The sequence below is a fragment of the Dichotomopilus funicola genome, assembly GCF_033296635.1.
Source record: "Dichotomopilus funicola strain CBS 141.50 unplaced genomic scaffold C8A04scaffold_51, whole genome shotgun sequence".
In the NCBI taxonomy this organism is placed as follows: domain Eukaryota; kingdom Fungi; phylum Ascomycota; class Sordariomycetes; order Sordariales; family Chaetomiaceae; genus Dichotomopilus; species Dichotomopilus funicola.
In genome coordinates this window covers 100,655-116,814 of record NW_026944072.1, presented here as the reverse complement: position 1 = coordinate 116,814, position 16,160 = coordinate 100,655, and the positions used below count along the sequence as shown (strand labels likewise).

The 16,160-nt window shown below is 53.6% G+C and overlaps 4 protein-coding genes across 4 annotated transcripts; 2 read left to right on the top strand and 2 right to left on the bottom strand.

Annotated features, from left to right (window-relative positions):
• Positions 1-40: 40 nt before the first annotated feature.
• On the bottom strand, positions 41-2,721 carry C8A04DRAFT_38706 (uncharacterized protein; the record flags this gene model as incomplete). The annotated part of the gene is made up of 5 exons (XM_062784321.1): positions 41-110; positions 1,769-1,909; positions 1,954-2,074; positions 2,127-2,491; positions 2,681-2,721. 5 exons carry the CDS (start codon positions 2,719-2,721, stop codon positions 41-43), a joined length of 738 nt encoding a protein of 245 aa, XP_062635295.1.
• A 1,584-nt stretch (positions 2,722-4,305) lies between these two features.
• On the top strand, positions 4,306-6,282 carry C8A04DRAFT_38705 (phosphate-repressible phosphate permease; the record flags this gene model as incomplete). Its single annotated transcript, XM_062784320.1, has 3 exons — positions 4,306-4,378; positions 4,469-5,986; positions 6,074-6,282. The coding sequence occupies 3 exons, from the start codon at positions 4,306-4,308 to the stop codon at positions 6,280-6,282; spliced, it is 1,800 nt and encodes a 599-aa protein (XP_062635294.1).
• A 565-nt stretch (positions 6,283-6,847) lies between these two features.
• C8A04DRAFT_30474 (uncharacterized protein) lies at positions 6,848-7,735 on the bottom strand (the record flags this gene model as incomplete). The annotated part of the gene is made up of 1 exon (XM_062781389.1): positions 6,848-7,735. One exon carries the CDS (start codon positions 7,733-7,735, stop codon positions 6,848-6,850), a length of 888 nt encoding a protein of 295 aa, XP_062635293.1.
• A 4,417-nt stretch (positions 7,736-12,152) lies between these two features.
• C8A04DRAFT_13684 (cytochrome P450) lies at positions 12,153-13,977 on the top strand (the record flags this gene model as incomplete). The annotated part of the gene is made up of 5 exons (XM_062777811.1): positions 12,153-12,390; positions 12,467-12,663; positions 12,738-13,096; positions 13,208-13,336; positions 13,404-13,977. The coding sequence occupies 5 exons, from the start codon at positions 12,153-12,155 to the stop codon at positions 13,975-13,977; spliced, it is 1,497 nt and encodes a 498-aa protein (XP_062635292.1).
• Positions 13,978-16,160: the final 2,183 nt, after the last annotated feature.

Here is a 16,160-nt window from a genome sequence, read left to right as displayed (position 1 = left end):
CGCAAAATGTGAAATATTTGCATCGTATCTGGCGTCACTTTTACCATTGGGAAGCGGACCTGCCGGAGCTGAGGCCCAAGCCTTTGGAAAAAGGGCTTGAAGTGTGGGGCCTCCGGAGACCAGACATGCGCGCCGAGGAACTCGAGGCTTACCAACGTCCGGATATCGAGCGATCTGAAGACGCAAGTCCTCGGCTTTCCCCCATCAGAGAGCGAGAGTGCCCGCAGCCCGGGACCGCAACGCGCGACGATGGCATCCAGCAACAAATTCCGGGCGCACGGCTTCATGGACGGTTGTTCCTTCGCCTGTTCTTCGGGCGGTAGGCTGAAATCACAACAGCATTTCGCCGAGGTGTAAAACTGGACACTCTTCAGGTCGCGACAAGCTTGACTGACCTCGGCCCACATCGGGATCTCCTGGTATGGTGCGAGGATCTGCTGAAAAAGATGCTGATATGTGGAAGAGAGCGGACCGGGGCGGCCCGGGCGGAGATGGAGAAGCAGCGAGTTGGTGTGGACTTGGAGTTGTTTATTTCGCACTGTTGATAGGGTTTTTTGTGCTACGTTCTATGTTTACAACGGGATGGGTGGTGAGGAGAGTGCCGTCTGACATTATAAATAAATAAGCTCTCAATATGTTCTGCTCACACTTCCTGTCTGCCTATCTGTGCCCTTAATCAACTAGTCTGTGCCTCTGCCTGCGTCTATGTCTACGTCTGCAGGGATCGGAGCCGGAGCGGTATCGGGACTTTCACCGGGCGCAACATCTCCCTGACAACAGGTCGAGGCTTTTTCAAAATGTTCAAAGCCAGGTGCGGGCCTCTGCTATAACGCGACTCAGACCAGTTATATCCTCGAGGCGACACGATGTCTCTGAGGTCGATAAGCCGATTACTCTCCGCCGGCCGCAGACCGGATCCCTGCTTTCGTGATGACCCGGACAAGCACTGCCCTCCCGGCTCTCGACCGTCTGTCTAATCATGAATAGATTTCAATTAGACCGGGACTCTGGCTTAACGGTCGCTTCGGAACGAACTGGTTCCAACAGTGACGCCATTACGTGCTCAACTGAGTTAGGACTGTAGATCTCAAGAAGCCCTAAGCAGGCTCAGGCTACAGCGGCGTGAGCCGCTCGCTGTGGTCAACAAAAGCGGCAGGCTAAAACAGATAATTAATTAGCTCAAGTCCAGTCCGTTGATATTTGATCAAAGACTAACAAATTTTGATTGAATAACTCTTTTTCGTCTTTTTTTCACTTTCTAGACTTATTCTTTTTTATCTTTTTTCATTTTCTAGATTTATTGTCTCTGTCTTTTTTCACTTTCCAGGTTTATTCTTTTTTGTCTTCTTTCACTTTTGTGGAAAAGTGACTTCTCCGGGGACTTGGTCTGCCGCTTTTTTTTTGGCTACAGCGAGAGCGGTGAGCGTATCGCATCCTTCTTCTGAATAATTCGAGGTATCATTGTTGCATCATACACTGAAGAAATGGTTACATCAGGCCTAGGCGCTAACGCCGTCTAGCCATAGGTGGAGATGGTCGAGGCGGCCCTCTGCGACATGTTGTCCAGTCCCTTCCATATCTCTGAGGATCTTATCAATGTAATCGCCGGCTGCCGATAGGTGGAGGATTCGTGCAATAGCACGGTGGATCGCTAATAGCCGGGGAGAGCGTGGTTCGATCTTGCGGGGATTCTAAAGAGGGGTTAGATTAGAAAACAGTTCTGTTGGTGAGCTACAGGGGCTGGGCAATTACTAGTTGTTCGACCTACCTAAGCCTCGTCAAAGAGTGTGGTAAAATATGGGCGACTTCCATGGCCTCAAACTCCTGCCCTTTGAGCGGGTGACCTTCCTCATCTTGGGCGGTATTGCCAGCATCTTTAAACCTTTCTACTGTTTTGTTGCAGTCGAATCTCCGCGTTACAACAAAGCGATAGCGGTCGCGAATAAGGCAAACACCCCGGAGGGCAGATATTCGCTCTTGGTCCTAACAAATCCCGCTCCTCTAAGTTCGATTTGTTGCACGGCAGAATGGAAAGCCGGTGTAGGCTGGGGAGCTTTTTTAGGAGAGGCTTTGACTAATAATAAGTTAGTGAGAGCAGTTGGTAATGCAAGAGCAGGGCGACCTACAAGGCAGAAAAGAATTATTGAAAAGGTAATCTGCAAAGCCGAAAAACCTAGCCCGGATACCCTTGTCTAGGGGTTCGTCGGCACCGTCCATAGGCAATTCAAGTAAGCTAAAGAAAGCTCGAAGGAAATTATCCTGCGATATATGTGAAAGTGCATGGTCGTATGTCTGGCGGATAAGCCGTGAGCGGACGTAACAGGGACGACCGCCAGTGTTCCTAGTGTTACTGTTGTCACCACTGTCCCCGGCGGACCCCTCGAACTCGCCGACGACTTGGTAGAATCTGTGCCTAGCTCGGTCGCGCACCGCTGGGTTTAACGGTGCCTCAGGTTGGAAATCAAGGATGCTTTCTAGGGAGGACTGGCGCCTATGGTGAGGCGAGGGTGGTGATGGGTGCGCCACCACATCGATTTGTTAGGATTGACCGATGATTGAATTATCTAGGTAATTTCAATCTCGAAAGCGTGGCAATTACAAAGACACTAGCTGAAAACCACCAACCACTGATAGCGGCGCCGAGACAAAAATTATCTGAACGAGAGCAACGGTACCGCACCTCAAATTTTGCTTTTGTAAAATTGCGAGTCTCGGGTTCATGTGACGGCTGGCTTGTCTTTGGATCTCGGGTAGGTCCTGGAAAAAAATCCCAACCGCAGGTGCAACGTCGCCGAGCACCTGCTAACCGCACTTGCCAAAGTGGCGAACATCAGTATAAAAGTCTGACAGCAGCCCGGATGGAACTTTCCAAGCTTGGTGTTTCCAATTTCGACGCGGTCTCAATGTTGCAGAGCCGTATCGATATCGAGAGACGGCAAGAAGCTCGGGAGAGCTGACCCGAAGATCGGATCAACGATGGGCCTGTCTCGGGCTCGCTGCCTCTTCGGGCGGCTCGGCGTGTGAATTGGGCGGGTGCCGGTCTCCGGAGAGTTGTAATATGGAGGAGCCACGTTCAGACCACATAATCTACGAAGTACTTCGTACTATCAGTTATGGCGGCCGTCAACCGCCTTCGACGTTCGATGCCCCTCCATGGAACGACGTTGAAATTGAGCGAGTGGATGGAGCACGTTGCTGTTTCCATGCCGCTGATTGGTCTAGATGGGAGACGCGCCAAGGGTTCAATGCCCACGCCAAGCAGCACCTTCGATATTTTGAAGATCTTGGCTGTTCTTTGCCAAACACTCTCTGCTCCAAGGCGCAGATTGCAGAGGCTGCTTTTCGACACCTTTCTAGAACTCGAACCCGTTTGTGGACATCGCGAATTTCTTTGACCACACAGGCCCACGGACGATATTCTTAGAGAGGGACAAGAAGGACTCCCGACCAATTTCGCGACTAGGGCCTGGCCAAAAAGGAGACGAGAATGCGCCGCAGGCCAACGGTGTTCCCATACTCGAAGCCGGACATATCACTATCAAATCTTGGGGAGAAGCGAGGGAGGAAAATAGTAACAACGTGAGACATTATGAGGGCAAGCAGCATGTTCCCTTAACACGTTCCGACGTTCAGATAGGTCGTCTTGATGCGCACCGAACCGGAGCATGGTCGCGTCGTTCCACTACCCCATGCTCGAGGGAGAGGCTCACACATCCATGGATGCAGCAATTGTAGTCCACACCACCCTGTAGGTATTGCCTGTAGATATTGTACTATGGAGTGTACCAAATCCAGATGAAGTGCCCAATGACGCCGTCGGCCTGGAAGGGACAGCCTTGGCGGGCCGAAACGGCTCATGCCGGGCATCCGCGTCGGCCTGTCACGTTGGCCTGCCCGGCAAACGTGCCCTTGGGTTTGACGACAAGTCGGCTGTTCGGTGAGGTAAACAGACAGAATGTGGGATCCCCTAGCTTTTAGGAGTGGCACAAGACCAGTAGTTCGGGCTTGGAAGGCTTGGGTGTGTGGGTGCGAGCATTATCACTCCCGCCAAGTCGGCCAAGAGGCGACTTCAGGAAGCGCATCGGCAAGGTTTTCTTGTCCTCGGGGGGCCAAATGGGGAGCAGGGCGCCCCCATACTGCGCTGTGTATGTGCGCCTGTCCCCCAAACTGTTGTATTAAAGACACAATGACACCCAACCCCTCCGCTCTGTGTACTCTATCTCGCCGAGTCGACAGCCTCCTCAACAGCACCGCGCTGTTGTCCCAGCTAATCACGCGAGCAAGGTAGACTGTGCAACCGCCAAGATGCCTCTCCATCAGTACGACTATATCTTCGCCATTGGCGTTATCTTCGCCGCACTTGATGCCTGGAACATCGGTTAGTAAACCCCGTAGCCCGAGGAGTCGACGGAAAAGGGGTCCAATATCCAAGCTGGTCTCCGACTCTAACGAAGAGGGCGTGTTCTAGGTGCCAACGATGTGGCCAACTCGTGGGCGACTTCGGTGTCGTCGCAGTCCGTGACATACCTCCAGGCCATGCTGCTAGCCTCCGTCATGGAATTTGCCGGCTGTGTCGGCGTCGGCGCCCGCGTGGCCGACACCATCCGAACCAAAATCGTCAAGACCATTGAGTTTGAGCACCACCCAGACCTCCTAATGCTGGGCATGGTCTGCGCTGTCGTGGCCTCATCAATTTACCTGACCTTCGCCACGAGGATCGGCATGCCCGTCTCGACCACGCACTCAATCCTCGGCGGCGTGATCGGCATGGGCATCGCGACCTTGGGCTCAAGCGGAATCCTGTGGGTGGGCGAGAGCGGCGGCACCGGTGTCATCAACGGCGGCGTTGTGCAGGTGTTCCTAGCCTGGATCATTGCGCCTGGGCTGTCGGGCATCTTCGCGTCCATCATCTTCCTCATCACCAAATACGCCGTCATGGCGCGCAAGAACCCCGCCACCTGGGCCCTGCGCATTGTGCCCGTCTACTTCGGCCTCACCGCGGCCCTTCTGACCATGCTCCTGCTCTGGAAGGGCGGCGGCTACAAGGTCTACCTCACTGACCCGGAGATTGCCGGTACCATTGTCGGCGTGGGGGCCGCCTTTGCCTTGTTCATCGCCGTCACCCTCGTGCCCTGGATGTACCGTGTCGTGATCAAGGAGGACTGGCAGCTCCGCTGGTACCACATCCCGCTGGGACTCCTGCTTCTGCGCCGTGGCGAGGTCCCGCCCCCGCCTGAAGACGCTTACAACGGCATCAAGGACTACTACGCCGGCCGTCTGAACAAGGAACAGCTCGACGCCCGCAACGCCGCGGCCCGCGATGATGTCGAAATCGTCGGGGGTGACGACACCGTCACCACGGCCGCAGCCGACGCAGAAAAGACCAAGAACGCCGAGGGGTCCGACGCCGAGGGAAGCGCCCCTCCCAACAGCCACAACCCCAACCAAAGCGCCCTCGCCAACGTCCGCCACGCGCCCAAGAAGCTAGTCGGCCCCAAACCCGAAGGCAACTGGCACTCGGGCCCCGTGCTCTTCTGGTACGTCAAGTGGGCGCTGCTCCGGGGTATCGACCAGGACGTAGTCAACGCGCAGAGCACGGAGAGCCGGTTGGCGAGCAACATCGACGAAGTACACGCGCACGCAGAGCACTACGACAACCGCACCGAGTACATGTACAGCTTCCTGCAGATCATGACGGCGGCCACGGCGTCGTTTGTTCACGGCGCCAACGACATTTCCAACGCCATCGGGCCGTTTGCCACGGTCTTTCAGATCTGGAACGAGGGGAAGTTGCCCGAGAAGGACCAGGCCGATGTGCCGGTGTGGATTCTGGTGTTTGGCGGTGCGATGCTGGTGATTGGTGTGTGGACATATGGGTACAACATCATGCGCAACTTGGGTAACCGGTTGACGCTGCAGTCGCCGTCGCGTGGGTTCTCCATGGAGCTGGGCTCGGCTATTACTGTCATTGTGGCCACCCGTCTCAGTACGTCTCCCTTTCCCCCCCTTTTTAGGCCCCCCAATAACTCGTATGGTGTAACACATCACTAACCTCGAACCCCCATAATCACAGAACTCCCCGTCTCCACAACGCAGTGCATCACAGGCGCCACCGTCGGCGTCGGTCTCTGCTCTGGCACCTGGCGTACCGTCAACTGGCGCATGGTCGCCTGGATCTACCTGGGCTGGATCATCACCTTGCCTGTGACGGGTATCATTTCGGGTTGCTTGATGGGCATCATCATTAACGCCCCTCGGTGGGGTTCTGAGCCTTTGGCTTAATAGAACCCAGGCACGTCCCTTTCTTGGGGAAGGGAGGGATGTTAGTGATTCACTCAATAATAGACGCGACGCGTTAAATTTAGAGTACGTAACAATACCCCAGTAGTCACAGTAGAATGCCGTTGAGCTAGAGTAATGAGAAATTGCAAGTCTAGCCAGATGTTCGCTACACTAGCTACGCTTAGGTGTTTCGCCCCAGCGCGTAGGACAGTTTCAGTTCCTTTCCCTTCGTCCGAGGTCCACCCGCACCTGTTCCAAACACTGCTCAGTAAAAAAAGGCCATTCAAGTCGTACAAAACTAACCATACAACAAATCGTCTGCTGTGTATCGCTAAGGCTTGCAAACTCTATGTACCGGCCACCCTTCAACCCATCATCGCCAACAACGCCGTAATAAAAGGTCCCAAGCAACCCAATACGCCAGTCCTATGACCTTAACTATAACCCCAGCGCTACCAGCATCATCCACAAGCAATACACGCGTATCGCTATGCAGCTTCACCGCCTAAACTGCACCACCCTTCCCAGCATTCCCGCCCCGATTCCCATTACCAGCACCTGCTTTTCATCCACCCCCAGCACCAATATTACCATCCCCCCCAGCCGAAGCACCATCCCCACCCGGCAACCCCATCTCCTCCCTCGCCTTCCGATATCCCATCCTCCACACCCCCTCCAAATGCCTCGCCATCGCTTCATCATTATAAAGTAACGCAGCCGTCGCCTCCCGTTTCTTGCACTCTTCCTCCATTTTCTTCATCTTCTCCTCCCGCTTCTGCATGTCCGACTCCCGTTGCTTGAACCATGCATCTCGTTTGCGCTTCTCGGATTCCCAGAACCTGATGATTCTTTCGCGATGGTGCAGGTCTGCCTCTCGCTCGTCGAGCGCGGTGGTGCGTTTTGTGACGAGGGTCTCGCGGGCTGAGAGGTTTGATACGGTGGTAAAGGGTTTAGGTGGGGACGGTGGTCGGGGAGGGGGCGTGGCGAGCTCGTGGAGGAGGTTGGTGAATTCGTAGAATTCGGCGGTGGGGATGTGGAGGGTTGTTGGGAGGTTGTTGTTGTTGTTGTGTTCGGGGTAGTTTTGGGGGTTGCTAGCGTGGTTCTGGTTCTGGTTCTGCGCAGCGCCAGCTTTAGCAGCGGCCGCTCTTCCCTTAGTACCCATGCCACTATTCTCTGCGTTGGTCTCGTTGTCCACCGTGGCAGAGGCAAGAAACTTGTCGCAAAGCTCGGCACAGCGCTGCTCGCGCCGTTGTCCCTCTCGGTCGGTGACGGGGAGGAAATTGCCTTCCACGAATCGCCTCATGGGGGCGAGTTGCTGAGGCATAACATAATCGCCAAGTGGCGGTCCGTCGAGCTCGTCGTTGTGGAGCAGCATTCTCACTTTCCCGTAGTGTAGGTAATCCCGGAGATGGTATCCGGGAGGTGGATCGGGAATCGATCGTTGGTTGGACATGATGGATTGCTGTTGAAGTAGAGGCCGTTGTTGCGCCCTTGGTCGATCGAGTTTATGCCTGGAAATCGTACTCGTTTAGGCGATGATGATGAAAGCTTCGCAAATCGTTTTGGAGGGGGTATGAATGTGTGCAAAAGGATGCTTGTAAGGAAATTGGAAAGAGCAAAAGAAAAGTAATGAAATATAATCCTCGCCCCGCGCGCCGAGAACAACTCGGTCGTGTTATTCCAACAAAACAGGTCCCTCCAATAGCCTTTTGCTGCATCCCACTGTTTCGCTTTGTCCCTCTTGTGGGGTTCCATGTAAAATGATTCCGGCCGCGGAACCGGGTGAACAGGAAGGGGGAAGGCGCCCTAGACAATTTGGGCCCTCACGCAGGTACGTCCCCCCAAAGATCGAATCGTTCATCCTCTCGGCCGAGGTGACCGCCTCTTGTGGCCAACAGATGCTGGGGCACAAAGAACCCAGGCCCAGATCACATTGCCCGCCATCCTCCTCAAGGCTGCCATTATTCCTTAACTTCATCCGGTCCACGTCCGACCCTCCTGGAGCAAGACGAGGCTCAAACGGAACCAGAATTTCCTCTTTATTATCGACATCTTCCGTTCTGAAACCCATATAAACATCTTTGGCCAACCCTGTGTGTCATTTGTCAGCCTACGCACTGCCACATTACTGGTATCTCTTTTCCTAAGAACACTTACAAGACCAAATCGGACCCTGAAATACCCACTTAGGTACATATTTAACGCTGAGGATCACCTGCTCAGGCAACGCCGTGCTTTCACCAGGAATGTTGCGGCCCTGAACAATATTTGGGAGCTCGTCGTCCTCCTCGCCGTCATCGGGCCACTCGATCAGCTCGTCAATATATTTTATGATCGGTTTTGGTGGGGGGGGCGGGATTCCCCATAGACAATGAAGCATGTGTTGAACAAAATACGGAGAAAGCTCCTCTGGGGGCTCATCACGCGGGAGCGCTGGTCAAATCTAGTGTTAGCAAGGGGATGGATTTGGGGACTTGGTATACTACTGTACATTCTGATGGCAAGGGTGGACGGGTGCTGCCGCCAGCTATCGGAAACCTATCACCTCGAAGAGGTTGAGCTTCCATGATGAAGGTGTGATAGGCAGTTACAAGTCCGGTTCGCAGTTCTGGTGGTGTACGTACAATGCAAAAGAATAGGGTACGTGAGGCCGGGGTTGTTAAGGATGTGTTGGCATATTCGATGTCAGGAAATAAATTTACTCATGCCAACAACTTTGGCTCCTTGACAATGTTCTTTGCCTTTGCGAGGCAGCCAAACTGTTATTTGGTCGCGGTTGTGTTGGCGCTTTCACTGTCACGGGGCAGCAGCGTTGGCGGCCGCCGACCAACAAGGCCGGCGGCACACTTCTCAGCAGGTTTGAGTGAGTGAACACAGGCATACCACGTGCAAATTGCTCACGCAGTATTCAAGCTGTTTTATTTTGTTTTCCTTTTGTTGACGCAATGTGGTGTCGTCTTTCCTTACAGAGTCAACGGCTCGTTCCTTACAAACACGGCCTGCGGCTAGGTAAGAGCAGCCGGCTATTTAGTCCATAATTACTCTCAGTTCCGATGCTCAACTTATTAGATCAAGCAGGTGGCATGCTGGCCTGTTGTCTTTATGCCTGTCAATTACACGCTAAAACCACCAGGTAACCTTACATTTGTTGATCCAAAGTTTGGTAACTAAATTATTTAAAGGACCCAAACACACAACCTGCATTTGCCCCCGGCATTAACAAAGATAAACAATCTCCCACATGTTGCAATAAGCACATTTCATTGCCTTAGTTGGGTGTTCTTAACATAACTTCGATTGTTGCCCAAGGTAACTCCCGTATAATGAACATTCAATCAAGCCTTATCCCCTTCCCTCCCATGAAACAAAAAGCTCGTAGTTTACTACGTAATTTTCGGACTTAGAAAAAAAAGGATTCCTCCGTCAGGATTCCGATCAAGATGGCGGACTTAAAGCTCGTGTTTCCATGTTGGCTGTCAGGATTCAACCCAGTCTCATGTGGCCAGTGTTTGTCCGGCCCTGCTAGCGGCCCTTTTCCTTCGGAGCCCCGTGGTTTCACCCGGCGCTTGTGCAACCGCCCAACAGATGACCAACAGCCGTAGCTGCTCTGATCACCCCACCTGGCCGTCCACATCAACAACATTATCTCAGACAGTATCTGTGTAGTTCCAATCTATGTTTGGTCTAGTCACTGTTGAAGTATCACCTTTCATGTCGGAATAATTTGGGAGGTTGTAATAGCAAGTCGCCCAGGGAATTAATTCTGTTCTAACTCATTTTGGTGCTCTTAGTGCCCTTCTAATCAGATGGCTAGCCTCCGGTGCTCACGAGAGCAGCTACTCCTAAAATCTTGTCACTCAGGTAAATGAATTGGGAAGCCTTCATTGGAGCTTTCACCTATCGAACAGCCGTGGCAAAATCGAACGGCATGGTTCATTACCGCCCATTAAAACATGCTACTAGGCCCCAGCCAACTTCTCCTTTGAGAAGCTCGTCTGCTACACGCCGGACCGAGATATCTGGACGAGCCAAATACCCAATGCATCTCAGACAACACGACTAGCCGGTGACGGAAATCCGGACGGAGTTCGACTCCAGGAAAAGCTCTAATTGTTACTTGAACAACATCACAGACCAGGGCTTCTAGATTCCGCGGATTACACGATATGCCCAATCGCCATACGTAGTTGTTAGAATGTCAATATGGAAAGCAAATACGACAGAAGGACACGTGAAAATCCCAAACCACCACATGTATGAAGTCGGTCGTCGGACAGAAAGGGCATTCATAGCGATCCGAATCCGAAGAGGAAGGATCCATCCCCCCGCTCCATACCAACCCCGAAAGGCTTCGGGGGTCGTCCTGCGCATGGGCCACATGACGAACGCGCCTTTCCATACCAGAGCAACAACGTGAGATAGCCGGTAATAAATTGTACATATATGCGGGGAGATAGACGGGAGGAGATTCGGCCCGAGTCTAACCCTCAATTAATCCAATCCTTACTTCGTACAAAGTCGTCATCCAACCTCTTCCGACTCGAGATCTCGGAATAAACAGTCCGTATTCGGATGCCCGCGCTGTCTCCCTTGCACCAAATATTGAAGCGAAAACAAAAACACGACCGCAACCCCATTGGGCCTCACCGATTTCCCACAGTGTTTTGAGTGGGCCGAATGCGAGAACACATTCCCAACACAGTGGTTTTGGTCGGCGACCAGCAAACGATATCGGGGTCATCGGGTTGTGTTTGTTGGGCGGGGTTTTCTCAAGAAAAAAAATGAGTCCTGCAATGGAAGGTTTCTGCAGCTGTGCAGCACATGATGATCTACTGTGCCGCATGCACGCGTGGCCGCCCTGGCTTTGCTTGGCCCCCGCGCCGAAAACCGACCTGAAGAGCTTGAGACAACCTGCCCACACCAGCCGAGGAACGGGAATGGGCGTGCCTGAGCAGCGCTGAATTCGGAGCAGGACCCGAAGTTGCAGCCGTGACGGCGAATGATTCGCCGCCTTAGGGACAAGCCACAGACACGCTGAGTGGTTCCACGATTTGGCATGATCCGACATGTCACGGACAGCGTTGACGGTGTGCGAAATGGGATTGCTCGAGGAAATGACTGTGTAAATGTCGAGAAGATGAAGAGGAGAGAAACCTGGTGGTTGGGCCGATCGACTAGGTCTTCGCTCCGTCTAACGACAAGAACAATGGGAGGAAATTGAGTCTGTCTATTGGTTTTGTTTGTTTGGGTAAGGTTAGCTCCATGGAGTCGACCTCTATTGAGTCATAACCCACCGCAAACTTAAACCCCCACAGAAAAAGTTCACGAACGCGGGTAGGATACCAGGTATGTTATAATCCCGCAGCGGCAACAACCGACAACACCGCCTTTCCCGCAAAGCGCTCAAATCTGGCATGTGCCCAGCTGTACTTTGTACGCTTTTGACGAAACTGATTCGTCTATCCCTCTTTGCATGTGGGATGTGTGGGTTTCGGCTCGCCCTATCTGAGATCTCGTCCGGTTTTTCGGCTGCCTTGTCCGAGCCCAACCCCAACCTGCATTGCATCCCACCCTTTCGATCGATCCGCCTTTGACACACACCTCTCTACGAGTACTAGCTGGTTTCTGGATCCCTTGTTCACATGCGTGACTTGATGTGGTCCGATGCATTTGGCGGTCGTGTGGCCTCAAAGCTGACCGAAGGGCGGCGGGGATATGTGCTGTCATGACTTGATTACTTATACCTAGATTCCGCGGGCCCTGCGTCTCGGAGTACATTATGTGTTTCTTTTTCTTTTTTGTTTGTTTGTGTGACCAACCTGATAGTCTGAGCTGCTAGTTTGTCCTGCATCCTTCAGCGTATCGACGATATGCCGCTGCTACTATCTCGGCTTTCCGAGAACGGTGTGACTTGGCCCTCTCGGGGGCTTGTCTTGTACATCATCGGCCTCCTATTGTTTGCGCATAGTATCCAGAGAGTCCGAAGATGGTACCGCTTGAGCCATGTTCCCGGTCCACTCATTGCGGGATGGACCAACATGTGGTTGACAAAGGGGTACATTAGCGGGCGGTTCTTTATGGAGTTGCCTGCTTTGGTGGAGAAGTATGGTATGCATGACTGACTGATACTCTTCTGATGATGAGTCTGATTCCTCAGGCCGGACATGCGCTGACAGTTATGAAGGCCCTGTGATTCGAATTGCGCCAAATCAAGTCGTGTGTGTCGATGTGGACACCCTGTACCGGATCTCGGGCGTGCGCTCCCTTTATCGGAAGTCGGAGTGGTACACCATTGCCCGTATCTCACGGGATGGTGACCACATCTTCACCATCATCGACCCTGAGGAGCGCAAGGAGAGGAAGAAGTTCATCATGCCCGCTGTAAGCCTTTTTCCTCCTCCAAAACAAAACGTCAAGTAACCCCTCTTCTAATACGATATTATGCGAATGAATAGTACGCTGGCCGCGACATCGACCACTTCGAAGAAGGCACCGACCGGGCCCTGACAGACTGGATGGAGCTGATCGATACCAAGTACCTGTCCAGCGCCAAACTGGCCCGGTTCATGAACTTTGAGGAGAAAGTCCACTTTTATGCCCTCGACGCCATCGGCGAGATCGCCTACAGCGAATCGTTCGGTTGTGTCAAAGAGGACCGCGACACCAAGGGCGTGATGGCCGTCAACGACGTCACGGTGCCGCTGCTCATGGCTATTAGCAACTACGTCGCCTTCTGGAAGATGATGCGGATGTGGCCGTTTTACTACCTACTCCCGCATGATGGCGACAACAGCGGGTTTGGCGCAATTGTTGGGTACGTGGCAGTCTGTTTCCTTGGTTGCTGGTTTTCTCCTCGGGCGACACAACATAATATCGGTCGATCGATTCGACCGATTTGGCGAGAAATCGACTGACTGTAATCTAGACACGCAAGCACGATCGTCCGTAAGCGCCTGCAGCCCAAGGCTGTTCCGAAACATGATATGCTGCAGTCCTTTATCGAGCAGGGTCTGCGAGACGAAGAGGCCCTGAAGCAAGAAGTCGGCATCCAGTTGTACGTCCCTTGGGTTTATGACTTACACCCCTTTTAGAGTCCCACCCACTTACTTTTTACCCCCTAGCTTCGCGGGCTCCGACACGGTCTCCTCCCTCCTCTACACCACTTTCCTCCTCCTCCTAACCCACCCCTCCGTCTATGCCCGCCTCCAATCCGAAATCGACACCGCTCTCGCCTCCGATCCCTCAACCACCAACCCACCCCGCATCATAACCGACGCCCAAGCCCGCTCCATCCCCTACCTCCAAGCCATCATCCGCGAAGGCCTCCGGCTCTTCCCGCCCCTCTGCGCACCACCCATCTACAAAGAAGTCCCCGCCGGCGGCGACGACGTATGCGGGTACGCACTGCCCGCCGGAACGCTCGTGGCGACAGCCCTGCAACAATGGCACGGAGCGCGGGACAAGAGCTTTTGGGGCGAGGACGCGGACGCCTTTCGCCCGGAGCGCTGGTTGGGAGCGGCTGCGGCGGATGAGAAGGAAGGGCCGCGGGCGAGGAGGGTGTGGGAGATGACGCGGAGGATGGAGTTGGCGTTTGGGTGTGGGCAGTATGTTTGTGTGGGGAAGGCGATTGCGATGGTGGAGGCTGGGAAGGTGCTTGGGGAGGTGAGTTTTGGCTTTACTTCACCTCTACACTAGTTCTCTCTTTCTCTCTCTGCTTGCATTTGCTAATTTAGAACAGCTGGTGAGACGATACAACTGGTCGCTGGCCAAGCCGCTTGATCCACCCAAGGTCACGAACAACGGCGTGTGGGCGATTAGGAATTTCTGGGTAAGAGTTGAGAAGCGTGAGGGTTTTCAGACGGCGGAACAATGATACCTCTCACGGGGTTCGGCCAAGGTGGAGGTCCGGGTGTGTCTCGGTATGGCATGGGAGTTGGCTAGGTTGGTATCAGGTAATGATGAGAGTTGCAAACGCAGGTGCGAATGAACGGGTTTCTCCGAGTTGTTTCGTTGCAACATATCAAGCGAAAGCGAGTCAAGGCTCGGTTTCTCCTCCTCTTCAATGTGCGATGTCGATGTGAATCGTTCCGCACACTATTATTATGTTGTGTAGGATGTGACGAGATCCACCGCCACCAATCGCGAATTATTCCCGGCGAGGTCACATCTCGAATGATCACCGTCCCGTCCGGGCCCGGGTCCCACCGGTCGGGAGTTGCGACTCAAAGCGGTATCCGTTCTCCGTCTCATGTTGCTGATTTCTAGCCTCGGCCAGCATACGAGACACAGACTCGGGACGAAAGATCGGGACTTGGGGAAGACCGCCCCAGACTCATTTGCATCGCCGGATCGTTGGAGCTATCCACAGACTCGTATCGGTTCTCCACATGAGGGTTGACTCGAGTCATCCCGTGGGACTGGGACAAGTGGGACCTCGACTGCATGTTGCATCTCGTCCCGAATTGATGTCTGTGCGTACATAGTACTCGCAACAAGTTCAAGGGCCGCCCTAGTTTCATCGTCTGAAGTGGAGTTGAGTTCTCGACCCCGTCGTTCTCCATGTTGACGTCCAGTCATCCGCAGCCAATACGAATTGCAAGACCGCAAGATCATACCGTTCGGTGATGAAAGACAATCACCAGTGACGTGAGTGCTTCAACCCGTTGTTTGGCCTAGAGATGGTGACCTCAGTAGACGGTATCACAGCTCTAATTTCATGGCGTTGCATGTGACGAACAGGATGTGATCTGTCGTGATCCCCCGGCAGTATCACATCGTCAGCCTCGCGAACTTGCACCATCTCGCCGCTCCAGCTTGCCGAAAGCACCGAGCTTGGCGGGGTGCATCGGCCATGTGCTGAACAAGGGTTGACCATGGGCTTGGGTGAGGACTGAGGAGGAAGAGAATCACAGCGAGCGACAGCGAGAGTCGTTGAGGGGTTGCCGGTTGCCGCCGCTGCTACACAGATTGGGCAAGATAAACAGCTGCCCTGCAGCTGATTGCTGGGGGAAAATGGGCAGATGCCCCTGGAATGCGAGCCCGGGGACCATCATTTCCCGTCGGCGACACACACAATCAAGTGGGGGACAGAATAAGCCAGACAGCAAAGTATTCCAACCAGCGTAAACCGCGACCAAAGAGGGGAGTTTATGCCCGTTTTCTCTCGCAATTCTTCAGAAAATGGGCTCATTCAATCTAGCAATACCTTGGCCCGAATTTTCAAAATATTCTTGGGTTGGATAAGGGTTGTTCAATTGTGGTGATATGATGGTATTTGGTGATTGGGGTACTTTGCTGTCTGGTTTATTCTGTCCCCCACTGGACAATTCATCACCAATCTTCCTGCTTGGTCCCTGGAACCATGCGCTGCCGCTGTCGTCGAGGTTACATTCTTCGGCATGATGCGAGCGAACCTCATCTCGGTCACGTGTGGGGCTGGCTTGGCTGGCTTGGCTCGTTAGTGGGGTGATGAGCTGTTTCGCGCCGTGACAGCATTTGTGCGTGCGACGTGAGGGCAGCTTGACAGCTTCCATGTTGTTTGATTATTGGCCCTGGAAAGCCATCCCCCACGATACCATTCCTTGAGACGAAAGAAATCTCTCTCATGTACGAGGAGACGAGATGGTCACCGAAAGCTGGTTTTCATCCACGGCAGCGCTTCCATCCTGCGCCTAATGTCTCGTGCGCAGCCACTTCAATTGCGCTAGCGCTAACGTTGTTTGAGGCTTTCACTTTTCTGTCAACAGCTTCGGTGCCAAAATTGGCCGGAATTTTTTTTAGTCTTCGGCGCGCCGGCACCCCTGGAGCGCACTGACCAGTCCGGGGAACCCGGTGAATTTTGGCGGGCTTTTCCCTCCGAAGGAGTTTTCACGAACGGC